This window comes from Culex quinquefasciatus, chromosome 2 (genome assembly GCF_015732765.1).
Source record: "Culex quinquefasciatus strain JHB chromosome 2, VPISU_Cqui_1.0_pri_paternal, whole genome shotgun sequence".
Classification (NCBI taxonomy): domain Eukaryota; kingdom Metazoa; phylum Arthropoda; class Insecta; order Diptera; family Culicidae; genus Culex; species Culex quinquefasciatus.
In genome coordinates this window covers 124,499,784-124,522,191 of record NC_051862.1, presented here as the reverse complement: position 1 = coordinate 124,522,191, position 22,408 = coordinate 124,499,784, and the positions used below count along the sequence as shown (strand labels likewise).

The following is a 22,408-nucleotide window of genomic DNA, read 5'->3' as shown; positions in this document are numbered from 1 at the left end:
CTTTTAAAAGTGAATAGAATATTTTTGTGAGGTTTGGATTGGGGGTGTAGGGGTAAGCGTGGTTGCCTCTCACCCAGTCGGCTTGGGTTCGATCCCAGACGGTCCCGGTGGCATTTTTCGAGACGAGATTTGTCTGATCACGCCTTCCGTCGGACGGGAAGTAAATGTTGGCCCCGGACTAACCTAAAAAAGGTTAGGTCGTTAGCTCAGTCCAGGTGTAGGAGTCGTCTCCCTGGGTCCTGCCTCGGTGGAGTCGCTGGTAGGCAGTTGGACTAACAATCCAAAGGTCGTCAGTTCGAATCCCGGGGTGGATGGAAGCTTAGGTGTAAAAAGAGGTTTGCAATTGCCTCAACAATCAAGCCTTCGAACACCTAGTTTCGAGTAGGAATCTCACAATAGAGAACGCCAAGGCAATGCTGTAGAGCGAATAATTTGATTTTTTTTTTTTGGATTGGGGGTTAGGGGAATTTCATCGGGCCGATGAAAATGGTTGAATGCGTAATGTATTAAATGATTTGGAAGTTTGTAAGTGTAAATGTGAGTCTGTAGTGTATTATCTAATAAGCATATAGTTTTATAATGATAATAAGTAATAAATATTATATGTAATAGCCCGGGTCAAAAAAAAAATAAAGTTGCTCAAATCAAAAATTATATGAGATTGCCCGAAAGAGTACTCAAAATGGAGGCTCAGGCCAAAATTTCAGCTCATTTGGTTGAAAACTGGCTTGCCTTGAGCAGGAACAAGTTTAAATGGGAATTAACCCGTAAAACTGGAGCATTTAGGTAAATTGCTCTGTACAAGTCAGTCGTTCAAAAATTACGACTTTTGCATACCATGGGGCCCTAGGGGATGGTCTGGGGAACAATTCCTCCGAAGGGTGCAAGACGATCCGAGGCCCCTGGTCTTGCCTTGAACCGGATTCATTCCGGCGTCGCTGAAATTCTCATGGTCCCAGCTAATTGTATAGGGAAAAATCAAAGCCCACTAAGAAGGTTGCCTCGATCAGAGGACTCCACATGGCAATCAGCCACCACGTGGCAGGAGCGTATCATTAATTTTTGCTTTTAAAGCGGTTTTGTTATTTCTAGGACACTTTATTCAACCAGATATTTGATCAAAAACACCTTAACAACGCTAAATGTAATTTTGAAGCCGAATTTGAAGTTATTTTCCTGCCACGTGGTGGTTGATTGCCATGTGGCATACTCTGATCGAGGCAGCCTTCTTAGTGTACTTTGATTTTTCTCTATACATTTAGTTGGGACCATGAGAATTTCTGCGACGCTGGAATGAATCCGGTTCAAGGCAAGACCAGGGGCCTCGGATCGTCTTGCACCCTTCGGAGGAATCGTTCCCCAGACCATCCCCTAGCATCCCATGGTATGCAAAAGTCGTAATTTGTTAACGGCTGACTTGTACAGAGCAATTTACCTAAATGCTCCAGTTTTACGGGTTAATTCCCATTTAAACTTGTTCCTGCTCAAGGCAAGCCAGTTTTCAACCAAATGGGCTGAAATTTTGGCCTGAGCCTCCATTTTGAGTACTCTTTCGGGCAATCTCATATAATTTTTGATTTGAGTAACTTTAATTTTTTTGACCCGGGCTAATATGTATATACATATACAGCAATTCCATTTGAAAAGAGCCTAAATCGAAAAAAAGTTCTCCGATCGTTCTCAAAAATTTTCTGGGGGTTCCTTGGCCAAAATAATTAGACCCGTATTTTTTTGTTTGGCCATTAGGGTGACCTACATTGTGCTAGGGTGGTTCGAAATATGGCAATTTTCTCATTTTTTGCAAAAACCACTTTTTTCAAAACATCATTTCTCCGCGTCATTTCATCCGATTTTAGCTGTCTTAGACGCAAAAGAAAGGTGATGAGTTTGGCTATTTGAGAAAAATAGTAAGAAGTTTCAAAAATCGAGTTTAATATTTGAAAAAGTCGTATGAAAACTTAAAATCGCGTTTGGACCGTGTCAGGACCAAAGAGCCTATGTCTGAAAATATTTTTATCGGATTCCTCGGAAAATTTCACATAACTTATCGTAAAATTGGCGATGTTGAACCATACGTTTCCGAGATATGATTTTTTTATAATAAAAACAGAGTTTTTCGACGCGCAAAAACAGGAAAATGACGAAATCGGCAAGAAATCAACTTTTTTCACTAAAACTGCGATAACCTTAGGGTACCGTAAACCGGGGTGACTTTGATAGGATTTCAATTTGTTTTTGGAATATTTTCCCACTGTTAAGGTTTTTCTCAAGATTATTATTTTTAAAACATGTACTGGGGTAGGCCACACAAAGTCCATGCACTATTTTTGAAAAAAAGTTTTTTCAATAGTGTTTGGAAAAATAGTTACGTTAAAAATTCTTAGTTTAAATTCCGGGGTGACTTTGATAGTCATAGTCTTTCTTGTTAAAATCAGATTTAACGTGTTCAAACTTTATTTTTACGTCAAATGTACCATCACTAAGGTTGTTGATATAGTTTTAAAGAAAGAAAATCAATGTTTATATTTAGTTAACTAAGTTTATAAGCTTTTTATTAAAATACATATAAATTTCAGGTAAAATTGTTAAAATGTTGGAATTTTTGCTTAAATTCGTTAAAACTAGTTTTGTTTATAAAATTATCGATTTATATTGCATTTTATACTAAATTCAAAGCACGAATCACAAGTTTTCACATTTTACATAAAATTTGTTCAACTGAAATTGTCTTTAAATTTGGATATTTTATTGAATTGTGTTTTAAGAACACATATAATTTATTATTTACAAACATATTTTACCATCTCCTTGTGGAAAATTGTCCAAAGAATCCGAAAATGCATTCCTTTTTCCGATTAAAAATCATATTCATTGAGAAAATCATGACACTTTGAGACGTTTAAAATAATGCCTTTCATCAACATTTTCTTAGTTATAGTTAACTAACTATTTAAACTTTTCCAAATTTTATGAAAAGTTCTTCTTGAGGTACTTTGAACACTTGTCTACCCCGGTCAGTATGATTCCAAACCATTCCATATGAAATTAATTTGTACTCTTCATTTTGCGGAAAAATCTCAAACCTATCAAAGTCACCCCGGCTATCAAAGTCACCCCGTTTTACGGTACCAAAAGTTGCGTATTTTAATTACGAAAATTTTGGTTCCCTTTTATGTATAGGTCATCGCTGAAATTTTTAAGTTATCGCAGTTTTAGTGAAAAAAGTTGATTTTTTGCCTATTTCGTCATTTTCCTGTTTTTGCGCGTGGCGCGTCGAAAAACTCAGTTTTTATTTTATTTAAAAAAAAATCATATCTCGGAAACGTATGGTTCAACATCGCCAATTTTATGATAAGTTATGTGAAATTTTTCGAGGAATCCGATTAAAATATTTTCAGACATTGGTTCTTTGGTCCAGACACGGTCAAAACGCTATTTTAAGTTTTCATACGACTTTTTCAAATGTTAAACTCGATTTTTGAAACTTCTTACTATTTTTCTCAAATGTGTTCAGCGTCTGACATGTGGTGTCGTGGTTTTCACCTAGCCGTCATAGCATACTAAGGAAATGCGATGCTTTTGAAGGATAAATCGTTGGTTTGGAGACATCGGACGTCGATCCAATGCGCAGCTTGGGGACAGAATGGACATCCCTAATTACTTCTGGCCTGTCTTTATTCCGAGGGAATCCATGTTGTCCCCAGACCTGTAGGAACGATTATACGAAAAGCACAAAAATCCCATAGTAATTTCCGTGTAAACTTCAAACCGCTGGGGACAGTCCAATTCTCAACCAAATGGGCTGATATTTGGCATGAGAGTCCCTATGGGTATCCTCTACTAGGGGAACTTCGGTTTTCCGTAATCTGAGAACTTTTTTGTTTGGCTGAAACACCCTAATAGACACACATATACACATACACACACACAGACATTTGTTCAGATTTCGATTCTGAGGCGAATGTATACATGAAGGTGGGTTTTCAAGCTTTAAATAAAAGATTGTGTCACGTTCCCCAGAAAACCATTCCCCCGAATACCATTCCCCAGAAATCAATTCCCCAGAATGAACCGTTCCCCAGAAAACCATTCCCCAGAATGTATTATTCCCCAGAAAACCATTCCCCAGAATGTACCGTTCCCCAGAAATATTTATCGTGGTGATTATAATTATTTCCAAAATTAAAAAAAAAAAATCCAAGATTTTCAAAATTTCTGAATGTTTTGAAAATTTTCCAAATTTCCAAAATTTCCAAAACATCCAAAATTTCTAAAATTTTCAAAATTTCCAAAATTTCTAAAATTTCCAAAATTTCCGACATTTCCAAATTATCCAAAATTTCTAAAATTTCCAAAATTTCCGAAATTTCCAAATTTTCCAAAATTTCTAAAATTTCCAAAATTTCCAAATTTTCTAAAATTTTCAAAATTTCTAAAATTTACAAAATTTCTAAAATTTACAAAATTTTCAAAATTACCTAAATTTCCAAAATGGAGCACCCGATTCGAGTGGTAGAAATGACAGTTCTTCCATAAGGAATACATTGTAGAAAAAAGCAAAAACTGCTCGAATGGAAATGCTCCATTTCCAAAATTTCCAAAACTTCAAAAATTTCCAAAAATTCCAAAAAAAAACAAAATTTTAATTATTTCAAATTTTCAAAAAACTAAAAAAAAAAATTCATAATCTTTGATTTTTTTTAAATTTTAAAATTTCTTTTCTCTTTAATTTTGATTTTTGAATTCCAAACTTTTTGATTTTTTTTTGAGAATTTTGAAAATGTTTTTAATTTGACTTTTTGACTTACCATTGACAAATTATGATCATAATATTTAGATCGAAAAATCTCGAACGTGATGCGAGAAATAAAGATTGAAATATTACGCTCGAGTGCAATAATCACCACGTTAACTTGTGTCAGCAGTTATTACAAGGCTAGAAAGTTTTCCCTTCTTTAAAGAAAGGAAAACTTTACTGACTGATACAAGTTGAATTTTACCTTTAAAAGGAAGGAGGAGAGTTTTCCTTTCTTTAAGGAAAGGAAAAATTTATAGCCTTGTTATTATAACTGCTGACACGGGTTTAATTTTCCCTTCTTTAAGTAAGGGAAAAAAACTTGACCACTTACACAACTTTTTAAATTTGTTATCACTAGTCAAGAGAGTTTTTCCTTATGGAAACAAGAAAGAATACAAGAAAAAAAAACTTTAAAGCGAAAATTCAACTTCTGTTAGCAGATATCACAAGTCAAGACAGTTTTCCCTTCTTTAAAGAAGGTGAAATTCAACTTGTGTTAGGAGACCTTAAAAGAAGGAAAAAATTGTCAGTTATTGTAAGTCAAGAGAGTTTTCTTCTTCCAAAAATGATAAATTAAATTTTGTCACCTTAAATCAAATTTAGAAAATTTAAGTCATCATTCAAAATGAGCAATATGCCAATGGTCCAATATGTCAAATGGAATCATACCAATGACACCCATAATCATATTTTAATTTTAATAAACATTTTTCTTCTTTGCAAAATAAAAATAGCATTCACGGAAAACAAGAAATAAAAAGAAACTGCAATTTATTCGGCTTTTGTATAACAAATTTAACATGACTGAAAAAGAAGGGAAAATTTCTTAGAATAATTGAACGGGTCATAAGCCGAATTAACATTTTCTGTTATTTTCTCAAGAATTGTTGTCAAAAAAAGGAAAATTTCTTGGCATGGATAAAATAACCTTGTCTAATTTTTATATTTTCTAAGAAATTTCAAACAAACTAATATTTGAAACTACTTTGATTTTTCGAGAAAGAAACTTTTCTGGGGAATGGTTTTCTGGGAAATGGTACATTCTGGGGAATAGTTTTCTGGGAAATGGTACATTCGGGGGAATGTTTTTCTGGGGAACGGTTTTCTGGGGAATGGTTTTCGGGGGAATGGTTTTCTGGGGAACGTGACACAATCTAAATAAAAAGTTCATATTTAGTGCAGGATTATAGCCTTACCTCAGTGAGGAAGGCATAAAACTTTTTATTTTATTTTTGATGTTAAATTTGAGTTAGCGACCACAATTCAGTTGAATTGGATCTGTTGATGGCTTAATACACTACAAAATAAAATTTAATGTCTCGAAATGCCGCCATTACGAGTTGCGTAAAACAATTACAAAAATTGTGTTACAAACATTCACTTACGTAACATTCTCAAGCCCTAAGCAACTATCAGAGGTCTTCTAGAGATTTTTTTTAACCCGTTGACAAACATTTTCGTGATGCCCATCAATGAAACGTTACACTTGCTGCGCGCAAAAGTTTACGTAGCGTCATGACGTAACAACATTACCGGCACCCAGAAAATTATTGTTTTGACGCCGTAACGCGTCCAAAATCACGTCCCACCCGAGGAGTGGCGAGCCTTTAAAACGAGCTTGCAGCATGCTGAGTTTGTTCACACTCATCGACACCCAGAACGTCCACACACCATGCGTTCGTTCACTGCAGCTGCCCTTCTGGCCACCTTTGGGCTCTTCGCCGGATCTTCGGCACTGGAGCACTACATCTGCACCAAGAGTTTGCCGAACGCGCTGATCGAGTGCGCCGAGTACTTTGAGATTTCCGAGTGCCGGCTGTCGCAGTACGTCGAAGATTCGTACCCGAACTGTCCGGACGTCAAGCGGTTGATCCGGTGCGCCCTGCTGAACGTTGGGGCATGGGAGGATGCCAGCGGAGTCCGGGAGAACGTGATCAGTAACTTCTTCGAACCGGCTACGGAAGACACGTGCTACGTGAACCGCACCAGGGATTGCATCGCCGAAACTCTGAAACATCTGGACAGTAAGGACTACCTTGGCCGTGCTTACGAATCGTTCCTGTGCTATTACCGGCAGTACGGAAACGTGATCGAGTCCGAGCAGTTCTTCCCGAACGAACCACTGGAGGCGAAGCAGCTGCTGCTGTCGGCCATCAACTTTGCCCACATCCCCCGGTGCGAGCTGGTCCAGTACAGTCGGGGACACATCGTGGACGAGCCGCACTTCCCGGCGCTGTGGTTCGTTTGGGCACTCCGAGGTGGATACTACACGATCGCCGAGGGAACCGACTTGCAGGCGTTGTACAACCAGTTTGGCTGCTCGGAACTGCTGAGTCAGTGCACGAAGTCCTGCGTTGAAGGGGTTCAGCAAGAGTTGGCCCACGCGGACGATAAGACCAAGTCGTACCAGACGTTCCGCCGTTGCCTCAAGGATCTGGTTCCGTTGGATTCGATTCAGAAGATTGCACTGGAATTGGTTGGAGGAAGCCATCCGGCTCCTCCGCCCTGTGGATGTGGTCTAGTGTGCCGAGGTGCGTGTGGAGCAACCCATACAAGTTATTACAACAACAACTAATCGGGAAATGAGTTTGGGGTACTGAGGAAGTGGAAATAAACTCAACATTGTATTTAACTCGTTGCTTTTTATTTTGTGTTTTGACAAAAAAAATAACATTATTCAGTATAAAGTTTCTTGTGTAACAAACATGATATCATGAATTCATGCACAAAATTCACGACTACGGAAACCGATTTTTTTTCGTGCGGCAATGAAAGAATCTCAATCAAAAGAGTGTAGCTAAGCAATCACTAAAATATAATTTCAAAAGAGATTGATTCTCAATTCTATCATGTGAGAAATATCGGTTATATGAACATTCAATGAATGTGTTTAAATTTTTTTTAAAGGAATTTTGAACTCACTTATATTTTGTTGACAATCATTTTCGAAGATATTATTGTCAAATTAATGTTTTTTCAAACACTACGTTTTTGATAAATTTAGGCAAACCTTATAAATAATCATCATAATTTTGTGGAATTTATGTTTGTTACAAATCAAATTTTAAATTACTCAAATATGACCATTTGGAACATTTGCCAACATTTACCAAAAGTGTTGGTTTATAGTCCTCTCGCGTGTTCATTCGTTCATTGGAACAGTTCATCCTATTGAGTGGCTTATGTGGACAAATGACCGCCACTTAGTCACCGAACCATGGTGGCCCATACGGCAAAGGCACGGTTCAATATGCCGAAGGTCTTGGGTTCGAGTCTCGGTACCAGTACTATTTTTGTTTTTGTGGATGAACTTTTTTTGAAGATGAACCCATGAGTAAAGTACTCTCGGTAATTTCGGGATTTATCCTCTCCGTCCGCACACAGTACCATTTTACTACCGAATCGTGCTCTTTATCCTTTCGTATGCCGATGCCCAGTTCTGGGTGTATAGTCAAAAATATTTTGAAAGGTAAAACATTTTGCACGGCGTGTTTTCTAGGCAACCTTAGGTGAAAAAATAGTCATCGCTACTTTGAAATTTGTCTTATAAATTTCCTATAAGAAAAATTTAAAAGTAGCGATGACTATTTTTTCTCGGCTTTCCAATGCTTCTAAGAGCGAAATGTTTCATCGAGAAATTTCTGAGATATCTATATTTTAAGTTTGTTTTTTTTTAAATCCTTCATAATTTATTGGAAACATTTAAATAACAGTCTATGAAACTTGTCAAATTATGTGTTTCATGTGTCATTTACTCATCAAAATGTGCAAAATAACACAAGAAAGTACTTTGTAGAAGGTTTTAATCCGCTAAACATTTAAAAAATAAAGTTTTAACCGAATTTTTGAAGATTTATTCAAAAATTAAAATCATAAAACCGTATTAAAATATGATTTTTACAAAAACAAATAGTTTGTTATATAATTTGTGTGTGCGAATAACACCTGTCTGCTTTGATTTAGCTTTGGAATTAGCTGATACAACCGAATTTTTTGTAGGTTTGGGATTGATAGGGTATCACTAGATTTTTATCAATAAATATCATATCAAACATTAACCAGTGGCTACAAAACATGTTTACTGCCCATGATCGCATAAATGTCCCACATGCATTTTCATCACTTTTGAGTTATTGATGCAGTTTGGTTCAAAATCGTGTGCCCTTTCAAAAGAGCCTTTAACATCCAGTACTTTTTCTAAAAATCAGGAGGAAATCCAGTTTTTTGTGAAAATTTAACACGTAGCCTTATGTGTGGGACAAACTTCAAATGCGTTTTTCTCAGCTTGCTGTTTTTGCATATGGGACATTTATGCGAACATGGGCAGTTTAATACTTGAAATTAAACTGCAAACTACTGTTGCAAGCCTTAGTAGAAATACCTGTCATGCGTATGAAATGATTGTTTTAGATTTTTGTATGAAATGGTCAAGGAATTAGCAATAATATAGAAGTCTTATAAATCTCATCTTTTTTTATTTTATTTTTACATATACTTTGATCTTTCTTTAAATAGTTTGAAAATGTTTGATGTGTTTGTTAAAATAATATTTAATTTTTGTTTAGACAAAAAAAATAAAGTTTGGGACGGTGTTTACAGCATTCTGCGTTAAAACACTCGAGTTTTATTGCTACTTTTAAGTGCATTTCCAACAGTAAACATTTAAAAAATATTTATTTTATATTCATGAAAATATGACTTTTGAAGCTTGCAACAGTAATATGTAACACATTTTCGATTTTAAATCATGTTTGTATTTATGTTTCTGGTTAATTTTTGCTTAAGCAAATATCAAATTTATTCATTAAAATCCAATAATACCACTAACAATCTCAAACCTGCCAAAATTTCGGTTGTTCAAGTTAAATCAGAGCAGACACGTGATAGTTGTACACAAAAAATAAGTAATAATCTAATATTTTTTGTAAAAAAATATATTTTATCACGGTTTATGATTTTAATTTCTGAGTTATTCCAAAACTCAGTTAAAACATAATTTTCAAAATGTTTAACGGTTTGCAAACTTCTACAAAGTTGTTTCTTGTCGTATTTTGCATATTTTGATGACACATGAAACACATCATTTAATAAGTTTTCTGGACTGTTAGAATAAAGTTTCCAACAAGGGTGCTGATTTTCGGTTCAATGAACAGAAACCACTCTCTCATCGCCTATCCATTCGTCGCCTATTCTAACCCGCTAGCATTCATGAGCGAATGATACTCGCAAGCAGCCAGCGAGTGGCCCGAACTGTTCACTCAGCGAACAAATACATCGTGAAATTTTTGCCTACTCCGTCGCTCGACGACACTCACACACTACCATGCTCAGCGAAGAGCCATTCTCACAAAATGCCAGCGCGGCAGTCTTTTTGTCTTCACGCCCTCAGTTTGCCATCAATTTGATTTTTTCTTGGTGGAAGTTTCTTTGAATGGTGTCTATAATGTTATGAAATCAAAATAAATGCACAGTTTAATTGATAACATTGATTTTAGGCAACCCAAATGAATGAGTATAACGCAGCGCATCAGAGAAAAAATGTTTTCAATTCAGTGTGATCGGTGACGTTCGGCCTGCCTGAGTGAGCCGTTCGGAGACTGAGCCGATCAGAGAGAGAAGGAGAGTAAAAGAGAGAGTGTTCGGGAGCGAATGGTGTGAAAGTGACAAACAGTAGGAATTCATCAGGGCATTATTGCGTCGCCTGCTATTTGGGTTCGCGAATGGAGTGGTTGATTTTAAGCAATCAAGACCCTTGGTTTCCAATGAATAATAAAGGAATTTAAAACAAAAAACATAAATTATAGATATCTCAGATATTTCTCGATGAAACAATTCGCTCTTAGAAGCATTGGAAAGCTGAGAAAATTTCCTATAAGACGTATTTGAAAGTAGCGATGACTATTTTTTCCTTGAAAAGTTTTTTCAAGAAAACACGCCGTGTTTTGATGTAATTTTGCCTTAATAAACAGCGATTCCACGTCGAACCAGAATACAAGTTTGAATGCAAGTTGAATTTCATAACTATACAAGAGTGCATAACTAGCAGGCGCTTGTGAAATTGTATCTACATCACCACGCTAAAATATCCTGGATGACTTATTAAACATGAGAACACACGAAGAATTTGAACAACAATGCGTTCGTTACCACTCGCCTTGGACTATTCTCCTTCCCAAAACCGTCCAACTCCAAGCGAAACTTACTTTAGGATACCCTAGAGATTTTCCCATATCTTCTTAAAAAAAAAGTGGAACATCAACATTTCCAGTCTTTCAAATCCCCCAAATCCTTGTACCTGATGAGCGGTGGAGATGGGAGCGGCCGGCAATTGATGGTTATGGTGCTGAGAATCTGGTTCAGGTGGAATTGGTTCTACTCCAAAATTATCAATTCCTAGGTAACTTGATAGGACTTGGATAATCATGGCATAAATGTGACGAAATCCCAAACTCTAGCACAAAAAATGTTTTTTTAAGTCCCCTAACAAATATAAAAATCGAAAATTAAAAAAAATACGTGGGTGGGGAATCCAACTTAAAGTGATGATAAGAAAAAGTTAAGAAAAATATTGGAAACAGTTTTGCTTGAAATATATACTTTATTTGTTAAACTAACCAACAATCATAATGACAGTCATTCTTCGTAAACTCTCCCATTCCGACACGCATTCTCTTTATCGCTCAGTGATTGTACCGATGATGGCTCGGCGGCTGGTGGTGGCCACACTTGCTGCACCCGCAGGACGGGGACTTGTCGCAGACCAGCGACTTGGCCGTCTCCTGGATCAGGTGCAGAATCGGGTACAGATCCTTGAGGCACTTCTTGAAGATCTGGTACGCCTTGGTGACCTCGGAAGCATCGCAGAACTCGCGGGCGACCGCTACGGTGCACTGCTTGGTCTGCTCGGTGAGCAGTTCCGGGTTTCCGTACTGGGTGTAAAGGTTCTCGAGCGAGACTCCACCGTGGCTGCTGTAGTATCCACCCCGGACGGAACCGACGTAGAAGACGGCCGGGAAGTGCGGCTCGTCGATGATGTCTCCCTTGCTGTACTGAACGAGGACGCACTGCGGCAGATGCTGGATCTCGTTGGAGGTCAGCTGCAGCTGGGTCAACTCGCGGGCTTCGTTCGGGATGAACTGGTCACTGTCGATCAGGTTGCCGTACTGGCGGTAGTAGCACTGGAAGGTCTCGTAAGCCTGGCTGAACACGTCCTTGCAGTCCGCGCGATGCAGAACACCCTGAACGCACTCCTTGGTGCGGTTCGCATAGCAGGTATCACCGACGGCCGGCTGGAAGAAGTTCCGGATGACGTGTTCACGCACCTTCTCCGAGTCATCCCAGGCGCCGAGGTTGATCAGCGAGCAGCGAATCAGCTGCTTGACGATCTCGCAGTTTGGGTACGAATCGTCGATGTACTTTCCGAGGGTACAATCGGACACCTCAAAGTACTCGGCGCACTCCTTGAGCGCATTCGGGAAGCTCTTCAGCGTGATGTAGTGGTCAAAGTCGGCTCGAACCACCATCGAGGAGGAGCACAGGCCCAGAACTAGAAGTGCCACGAATGTCCGCATTGTTGAGCTGAGTCGTTGAGAGATCACCGTAAGAATTGAACTGAATTGACGAGGTGCCGTGGGGGCTTATTTATGGGTCGCTCGCTGGGGTGCAACGTTGTTTGTCCGTTGGACGTGACGGGTGAAATTTTGCTAGCTGGTGTGTTCTACCATAGTCTGTATGAAAGAGTGGTGAAAGCACGTGCAGCAGGTAAGGTGCAGTGTGTCAAATTTCTAACGAAATTTCTTCCGGTGGTATCGGTTTCTTTTTCACACATGTAACATGAACTACTATAATGAAACAACTATAATGAAACATAAGGTCACGTGCTGCATCAACTATTTAATTTGAAATTATCGCACTGTGTCCTTAATTACAGGCATTTGAACACTTCAAATCACAAATTCAGTAATCATGAAAGTTGTTTTCGAAAACATTTAGTTCGTCGACCCCGTTTAAATATCGCTAATTTTTCGGCATTTTCAGTCAGTCCCAGTTGCAAGCCACTCTTGTCCACAATGCAAACTCTGATTTCGGTCGTCCTTTTTGGACTTCTGTCCATTTCGTCGGTTCAGTGCCGCCTCTCGCACTACACCATCTTCAAGAGCTTCCCACAGGCCCTTCAGGAGTGCGCCGAATATCTGGAAGTGTCCAACTGCACCCTACAGCGATACGTCGAAGATTCGTACCCAAACTGCGAGATCGTCAAAAAGTTGCTCCACTGCACGCTGCTCAATCTGGTCGCGTGGAAGGAAGACAGCGGCGTGGAACATCACGTGATGGTAAGCTTCTTCGAACCGGCGCCGCAGGACACCTGCTACGAGAATCGGACGGCGGAGTGTGTACGAAATGTGCTGGCGAGCTGCCAGGATAAGCTGAGTCAGGCGTACGAGGTGTTCCAGTGCTACTACCGGCAGTATGGGAACATTCGCGAGTCCAAGCAGTGGATCCCGAACACTGCGAATGAGTTCAACGAGCTCATCTCGTTGGCGATCGAGCTGGCCAACGTGCCCCGGTGCGAGCGGATTCAGTACGCCCGGGGGAACATCCTCGACCAGCCGAGTTTCGCGCGGGCATTCATGATTGGGTGTGTCCGAGCGGGGTACTACAGCTTGCAGGATGGTGTTTATCTGAGTAGTTTCTACACGGAGTTTGGCGTGCCGGAGGTGCTGACCAAGCAGACTGAGGAGTGTGTTGCGGCGGTCAGTAGGCAGTATTGTGACTCTGATCACAAAACACGACTGTACCACATCTTCAAGAAATGCTTGGCAGATGTATTACCGACGTTGTCGTTGGTCCAACAACTTCAGGCGCAGGAAGTGGGAACGGATCTGTGCGGGTGTGAGTAGGAGTGGAGTAACTGAAAAGACTGAATTTTATTGTTATTGTTTGTTGTAAATATTGTTGAACATTTCTTAGTAAAGATTGCACATTGTTTATATCTGTCTTTAAAATCTTCAAAGAGCCTCGGTCGAAATCTTCGAAAAAATATCAATTCCGCTCCCGTATTCATACACACATTCACTAATCCTGCATCCAGAGAAGTTTTTTGGCCCATGCTAAATTGTGATACGTTTGGGTTGACTTTGTTTGCTTCAAACAAGGAGTTAATGATTTCAGCAGTCACGTAAGCCTTTGTTTAAAATTAAGCTTTCCACGAAATTTTTCTTTTAGTTGTCTGATTTTTGACTGTCGATTTTTCTCTGTCGAGTTTAAGTATGACCCCTTAACTACTTTAAAGTGATTTAGAATTTATAATTCAAAGATGGCGGCCAATATGGCGGTGACAAAATATTGAAAAAATGCATTTTATTATTTAATAGGCAAACAACTATTCAAATTTGACTAAAATGGGGTCGCAGAACTTGAATTGGATGTTTAAAGCAAGAAAAAGAAAAAAAAGAAAAAAAAAGTTCTTGATACGATTATCCGAAGTCCCACACAAACCTTAGGATAATCGAACTTTGGATAATCGAAACTTCGGATTATCGAAGCTTCGGATAATCGAGTCTGGACTGTGATTGTGAAATAAGTTGTGTTTAGTGCATTGCAAAACTTGAACTCGTTAATCCACATTGAATTCGATACAATGCAGCCTCGATTATCCGAAGTTCGATTATCCGAAGGTTTGTATGGGACTTCGGATAATCGAATCATCAGCAAAACCAATAATTTTCGTTTTTTTTATTTTCTTATTTTTATTGTCGAATTAGAGTTCTGCGACCCCATTTTAGTCAAATTTGCATGTTTGATTGCCAATTAAACTTAGAACATGCATTTTTTAAATATTTCATCATTGTCATTTTGGCCGCCATCTTGGATTTAAAAATTCTAAAAGTAGCAAGCTGAGAAAAACGCATTTGAAGTTTGTCCCACACTTAAGGTAATTATGTATTAAGTTTTCACAAAAAAAACTGGATTTCCTCCTAATTTCTAGAACAAAGTTCTGGATGTTATAGGGGTTATTCTCTACCAACTCACACGAAATCGGGAAAAGTTGCCACGACCCCTCTTCAATTTGCGTGAAACTTTGTCCTAAGGGGTAACTTTCCCAAGTAGCAAGAAAAACATCGCTCTTTATTTTGTTGTTCAACAATTGCTGCATAAGTGTTTTTATTCGTTAATTATTGAACAAGTGTCAACAAAGTTGGTCAATTGTTCACATTTTGACCAAAAAACCATTGTTCAACATGGCTGTGTAACACAAATGCCAAATCTAGCAACGGATTACGAACAGTTCATTCTGAAGTTTATTCTGACCTCAATGCAACATGCTTGTAGAACTCGAAAAGCAAAATGACATTTGCAGACATGATGTTTCATTTCAGTTTGCTAAACGTGATAACATAGTTGATTTGACCTTTGGCTTCGGCTGGGATTTCTCGTAAACTAGTTGTTTATGTGAAGTTCGCGTTCGTGTTCTAAACACCGAGCAAGGACATGTTGACGAAACAAGCAAGGATAGTTCTAAAAATAGAAACAGCTTATGTTCGAAAGAAGTTTTGGCAAACTGTTAGTGAACTTGGTAAAACCTAGATGACCGCAGACTTCTTATTGACGTTTAGGCCTGCTCATCCAACATAACCCCTCGTGGAAAGAAGCAGACGCGCGCCCGGACTTGACATTTGGAGTGATCTTGAGTTCGATACTTGCCCTGAGCATTCTTCATCAAAAAGGAAAACTGAAAATGCAGCACCGGGAACCAGCAGCAGTAGTAGAGTAGTAGTAGTAGCAAGCGATGTTAATTAGCACTCAAACATAATTGAAAAAAATAATCCCAAAGGCATAATTAAGAAATTTCATGATTTTTTATGGTTGATATTTTTTTATTATCCATCATTCATAAATGGCGTATCCCTGTCTAAACTAATAAATTACAAAAAACTGGTAATTGAATATCGTAAAGCGACATTTCTCACAAATAAAGGATTAAATGAAGAAAAAATAACTTTTGAGCGAACACCTTGAACATATTTTATGAAAAGCCTGTTAAACAATCTTGTCTGCCACGATATGTTCTTGAACTGTTATAAAAACGTTTGCCTAACTCCCTCCTGAATCTTAAAGGCAGAATGTTGCTAAACGGTTCTAACGACGTTATCCAACCCGGTTCAGAATCTTAAAGTCAAGAGTTCTTATGACATGTTCAACAAACGTTCTCTATGCAAGTAGGACGTGCGCTGGTAAAACTAAATTAAACCACGCACATTTCTAACGGGTTAAGAGATGTTCAACAACAGAAACACGTGCGCTTTTTCCAGCGTTCAAGAGTTCTCAGGGACGTTGGGAAAACATAGTAAATGAGTTCAACAACAAGTTCGGAAATCTTTTGGTGAACAAAGTGTGCTACTTGGGTTTGTCCCTGATCACGAATCCGAGGTCCGTTTTTTGATATCTCGTGACGGAGGGGCGGTATGACCCCTTTCATTTTTGAACATGCGAAAAAAGAGGTGTTTTTCAATAATTTGCAGCCTGAAACGATGATGAGATAGAAATTTCTTGTCAAAGGGACTTTTATATAAAATTAGACGCCCGATTTAATGGCAGAATTCCGAACAAAACGTATTTTTCATCGAAAAAAAAAACACTAAAAAAGTTTTAAAAACTCTCCCATTTTCCGTTACTCGACTGTAAAAAATGTTGGAACATGTCATTTTATGGGAAATTTAATGTTCCTTTCGAATCTACGAAAAATTTCAATTAAAATACTCATTGGTGCACGACGAACTCTGCCAATTGAGTGGTGTTTTTTTAGAATTTTAGGTTTACGTTTCAAATTGATTTGCTTTATGTGGCTTTGCGTTCGATTGAAGTGGTTTGACGATGACACAAAACGTCAACTCAATCGTGTTGGTTGTGAGTGCTAAAATAGGTGTGCAGTGAGGTGGGATTGTGCTGGTTTTAAGTACTGTGGAGGGATGCGGCCAACTGCCGCATGAAGAGAGGCAGCTTCCTTCTTGGTTCTTATGTTAGTGGCTGCATCTGTTTGTGCGGAAACGAGACCGGGAGCGGCGGCAGCCCTGTGATTGCTAAAAGTGTTAAGTGATAAGAGGTGGACAACGTTCAACGCTCGTCTGTTGCCCGGAGAGTAGGATACAACATTAACATAGCAAGGCGGGCAACTGCGTAGCATGCTGAGAGTGATGCTGGGCTTGGCGACACCGGACAACAATGAGCATTTTTTGGTGGACTCCGGTGAGCACGTTCTATGTTGTTTTATGTATGAAAATGTGTGTGTGTGTGTGTGTGTGTGTGTGTGTGTGTATGTGTGTGTGTGTAAAAATAAAAAAACATTATGGCGTAAAACATAACAATTGAGTCGAATGTGGTCAGCGGGGCCACGCGATTGCTCTGACGGAATGATGGTGATTTAAGCGTTTTTTTTTTGCTGGTAGTGATGAAATCAGTCTTTCCTTTATCACCGTGAATCGGAAAGCACGTCGCCGGTTGAGTTCGTCGAGGTTTTTTTGTTTTAATAATATAGTAATTACATTACAAACATGCACGGCCAAGAGGAGTTAATAAGGGTAGCAAATAGTTATTTTTTTTAATGTTATTAGGTAAATCGAATTGGAGTAACAACGCGTCGCGTCGCTAGTTGCTTTTCTTGCTTGGAGTGTATCCTAGACCTTTTACCTTCCCAAAAACCATCCAACTCCAAGCGAAACTAACTTGAGGACATCGTGGAGATTTTCCCTTATCCCCTTAGAAAAGTGAAGCAGAATCCGATTTGCGATGTCGTTCCGTCGGGTCGCAGGATTTTTCGCGTTCGTCGTCGGTGTGCAACAACAAAAAAAAACTTATCATGCCTTTTCAGCTCGATAAACATCGTAACTCGTCGTTCGCTTCGTTAATCAGTACCTCACTAACCATCAATCATTTAAAACTCGTAAAAAAATCTCAATTTAAAAAGTTACACTGTTTAATCCTTAATTCTATAATTATAAATGATTTTGGTTCTATCTTTCCACAGTCGGCTGTCTAAGATTAAACCATTTAATTTAAAATTTAACAACCGATAAACGGGAAATGTCTCATCCGAAGCATCCGATTGTTTGCCTTGAGAATAAGATATAATACCTTTCAACAAACACTATGATTTTGGGTCGCATCATCATCTTCTATGATGAATCCTGACCAAACACCCTATCCTACTAACAAGTTTTCAGGTTCCTGGCGCTCGTGGGGTGTAAGCACAGAGTAAATCAGCTGCCCTAGTAGCAACCTGCGCTAACTAACATTCCCGTCCCTTAAACTCGAGGTCTACAAACTGACATGGCGGGCGCCGTTGGTGGCCAATGACTGTTACCTATTCGCAACTGACCTAGTTTTGGCAATCATGGTGTTTTATCTTTTCAGCGCATTCATACATGCTGTTGATAAGGGAAACACCATTAGATTGTTGAAGCTTATGGTCATTAGTGCTGAAAGGATATTACGGTTCTGTTCAGCAACGGAGGGGCAACCATGGGTGATCTCTCATGCTCATGCTCATGCTCAATTTAATGTTCCTTTCGAATCTACATTGACCCAGAAGGGTAATTTTTTCATTTTGAACAAAAAATTTCATTTTAAAATTTCGTGTTTTTTCTATCTTTGCAGGGTTATTTTTTAGAGTGTAACAATGTTTTACAAAGTTGTAGAACAGACAATTACAAAAATTTATATAAACATGAGGGATATGCTTATAAACATCACGAGTTGTCGCGATTTTCCGATTTTTTTTTGAAAAAGTTACTTTTTGCGTTTCTTTTTGTTTCGTCGTCCGTGTTTGTCGTGGGTGACAATTAACGGCCATGATCGAAGACGACCAACTTTTTCAAAACTTTTTTTTTCGTAAAATCGCTATAACTCGTGTTGTTTATAAGCATATCCCTTACGTTTATAAATCAATTTTTTTGTAATTGTCTGCAAAGGGACTTTGACACAAAATTTCTATCTCATCACCGTTTCAAGCTGCAAATTATTGAAAAACACCTCTTTTTTCGCATGTTCAAAAATGAAAGGGGTTGTACCGCCCCTCCGTCACGAGATATCAAAAAACGGACCTCGGATTCGGAAGGTAGGGGAGAGTGGGGAGACTTGATCCCCTTTTTTTGTATCGCACATAACTCTGTCAATTTCTCACAAAATTATGAACTTTTTGCATGAATTGAAAGCTTAAACATTCAACTATGTTTGGCTGATAAGGGTATTTCACCAGATAAACTCTTCGAATCATGCCAAGCGTTTTTAAAAAATATTTTAAACCGGCATTTTTAAAATGTTGGGGGTAATTTGATCCTCCTTACAACATTTAGAAGAAATCTTAAGGACAATGTTTCTTATTCATCCAAACTTTTAATTTTCTATTAGTTACAGCAATTTCACGTTAAACCTGTACGTTTGTGTTCAAAATATAACAAGTTTAACAAGTTTAGCATGCAATCATAAGTGCAGCGCTTCTGGGGACGCGCAGTCCGGTTTTTTCGCGATAATTTTCGTCGTAAATGATCGTAAAATTTTATTCCAACTTTCAGTTTTAGTATTAACTCATCAAACTATCGATTTTATGAAGAGTGAAGCGTCTTTTATTTACTATTTTTGAAATTTGCTCGCGTTATCTAAATTGTAAAAACAGTAAAAATATACTGATAAGTCCAGCCCATAGCACTACTGCTCGGCTGGCACGCGTTCGATAAAAATAAACCATTTTAAATAATCAATTATCTATCTTTCCGCAGCCGGCTGCCTAAGATTTAAAAAATTTCAACCGATAAACAAAATGCTCATGGTCACATCACTGCCACTCGTGAATCCTGACCTCATACCCATCTACTAACCCCCTCAAAACTCATGTGATACTTTGTCGGAGAAGCAGTCGATTGGGCGGTCTCTATCACTCAAGTATCGGACTAACATTCCCATCCACTTCCCCGTGACTCTATCACTGGTCGTGGCCGGCGCCGGTATTGATCAGCATGATAGGGGCCTTTGAGAAGTTGCGAAGCGAGGAAAGATAGCACCCACTCATCTTCCACGGCTCGTGGATGTAACTTCTGGAGGTCCTGGTCAAAAACGGAGTAGCAACTGCGGGTGGGCACTTATGCTTATGCTTATGCTTAAAATATAATTAGCATGCAAAATATTTAAAAACTTAAAATTTTCTTTTTTTGTCCAAAATTGAGCATGTTTACAAAAGCTTGTAATTTTTGTTTACAAAGCTTTTGAAAAATGGTTCAAACTGCAGTAAGTTATGTACAACCAGGGTTGTTAAAATATCAAAATATCAGCTCTCAGCAACTACAATTATCCCGCCTGAATATTCATGCCTCAAATACACCTGCTCTTCTCTCCCTATTGAAACTCTCAGCGCCGAAAATAGCCGAACACGTTTTTGTGTTTACACACTCGCGATTGACATTTTCCTTTTCTCTCTCATTCCCGCTTTCACGATCATCCTACCGCAACAGCGCTTAACCACAAAAGCCGCCACAAAACTAATTTTGCAAACGTAGTTTAACAGGACGTCATGCGTGGTCGGCTCCTAATCGCCATCTCGCGATCTCTCATTGCAGTTTTCGGAGAGATTGAGAGACTCAGCGGTGAGAGAGCATAGTCGCGGAAAAGGGGAGGAGTGATAGAGAGAGAGAATGACATCGCTGGGAATCACGAGACACAAGAAGAGATTTCACAAGCTATAGTGACGGCCGCTATACTCTCGGATGTTTTTGGTGCAGAGATAATCTATTGATAGCTTTTCTATCACTCATTTGCAACACTGTGTACAACTATTATAAAGGAAACTATGTATGAAAACCCAGCCCAATTATTTAATCTTGAGGCTGATTCCAGTGACTGTTAAAATGCAGGGAACAAGTCTCCCTAAACGCACTTTTATTAACAATTGATTGTAAAAATAGTATGACGATAAATTTAACGTCAAATGCGTACGGGTTTTGGAGTTGATATGTTTATCAAACAATTCATGTATAAAAAATATTTTTTTGAATAATTTTTGAGTGTTTTCTATACTTATCAAAGCAAAGAAAAAAGATCTCTTGGAAGTTTTTTGCAGCACTTTTTAGAAAAATGTGTGTAACTCAATCTAAACATTTTTTTAATTTTTTTCTTTGTTTTCTACAATGAGTTTTAGTCAATTTCGCACAACTTTCTAGAACAAAGCTAATTGTTTTACCCACATGTTGACGAGATACAGGCTTGGGATCAAGTGTTCCCGGGGATCAAGTCTCCCCACTCTCCCCTGTATTTACACATTACCAGTGGAAAGATTTAACTTCTTTTCATACAATTTTTTCCCTACTCTCTGATAAATCTGTTTTTTATACTGTGGCAAACGACAATTAATATTCTATAACACTTAGTTTTTCACGTGGTCACGTATAGTTTGAATGTTTTGTGACTTAATCTCCAAAAAGGACGGTGAGTAAAGTTGTTGTCAGTAAACTTTGGTAAGGTTAAATACGCACCCACTCATAGAGGCATTCCATTACCGTAGGGTATTTCAACCGCAAATATGCGGCTCCTCGCAAGTTTCACCACCTTGGGACTGATTTCAATCTCTGCTGTATTCGCGAGTCTTGCCCACTACACCGAGTACAAAAGCTTCCCAGAAACTCTGAGTGAGTGCTCCGAGTACTTTGAAGTGTCCAACTGCACTTTGAGCCGCATCATTGAGGATCACTATCCGAGAAACGAGCTGGTCCAGCGATTGGTTTACTGCAGTCTTATCAATCTGGGAGCATGGGACATCGAGAAACACTCTGAGAGAAGTCACGTCCTTCAGGGGTTCTTCAAGCCAGCTGCTGGTGATTCCTGCTATCAAAACCGTACCCAAAATTGTTTGAAGGACATCGGCCATACCTGCAAGGATCACGCTGAACGAGCCTATGAAGCATTCCAGTGCTACTACCGCCAGTACGGAAACTTGGTGGACGGTGCGCAGTACGTGCCGCTAGAGTTGAACGAGTTGTATACCCTCGTATCAGCGGGATTTGCCATCCAAAACCTACCGCGATGCGTCTTGGTCGAGTACAGCAAGGGACACATCCTGGACGAGCCCAACTTTCCACGGACGTTGCTGACCGGATCCTTACGAGGTGGTTACTACAGTCGGCAGCGTGGGATCAACATTGAAAACATGTACGTTCAGTTTGGTGTTCCGGAGCTGGTGACGGCCGAAACGAGACAGTGCTGTGACGCCGCCCTGAAGGAGGTCTGCGACGGTAGTGACGCTGTCAAGTTGCATAGAATCTTCAAAAACTGCCTGAAGGATATCATACCGACGCTGAAGTTGGTTGAAGTTGTTGCCGGAATGATTGTGAACAAGTGTTGAAATTATGAGAGAGAATAAAAGCAGAAGTGGTGTTTACTGAGTTCAAAAACTGTCTTAACTAACTATTGAGAGCTCGAATTGCTTTGGTGTGATTGCAAATGTTGTTTGTTTTGGTATTATCAACAAGTATTCTCATCAATCAAAATCACAGATTGTTTCAGTCCCAAAATATAGAACCAGATAACTCGTAAAAAACACATGCAAATCCCTTATACATTTATTTT

The 22,408-nt window shown here is 38.9% G+C and overlaps 3 protein-coding genes across 3 annotated transcripts; 2 read left to right on the top strand and 1 right to left on the bottom strand.

Annotated features, from left to right (window-relative positions):
- Positions 1-6,470: 6,470 nt before the first annotated feature.
- On the top strand, positions 6,471-7,373 carry LOC6050752. The gene has a single exon (XM_001867272.2). It carries the CDS (start codon positions 6,471-6,473, stop codon positions 7,371-7,373), a length of 903 nt encoding a protein of 300 aa, XP_001867307.2.
- Positions 7,374-11,478: 4,105 nt separating this feature from the next.
- Positions 11,479-12,369, bottom strand: LOC6050754 (general odorant-binding protein 69). The gene has a single exon (XM_001867273.2). The coding sequence runs from the start codon at positions 12,367-12,369 to the stop codon at positions 11,479-11,481; it is 891 nt and encodes a 296-aa protein (XP_001867308.2).
- Positions 12,370-12,867: 498 nt separating this feature from the next.
- LOC6050749 (general odorant-binding protein 69) lies at positions 12,868-14,031 on the top strand. Its single transcript, XM_038250766.1, has 2 exons — positions 12,868-13,690; positions 14,024-14,031. The coding sequence occupies exons 1-2, from the start codon at positions 12,868-12,870 to the stop codon at positions 14,029-14,031; spliced, it is 831 nt and encodes a 276-aa protein (XP_038106694.1).
- Positions 14,032-22,408: the final 8,377 nt, after the last annotated feature.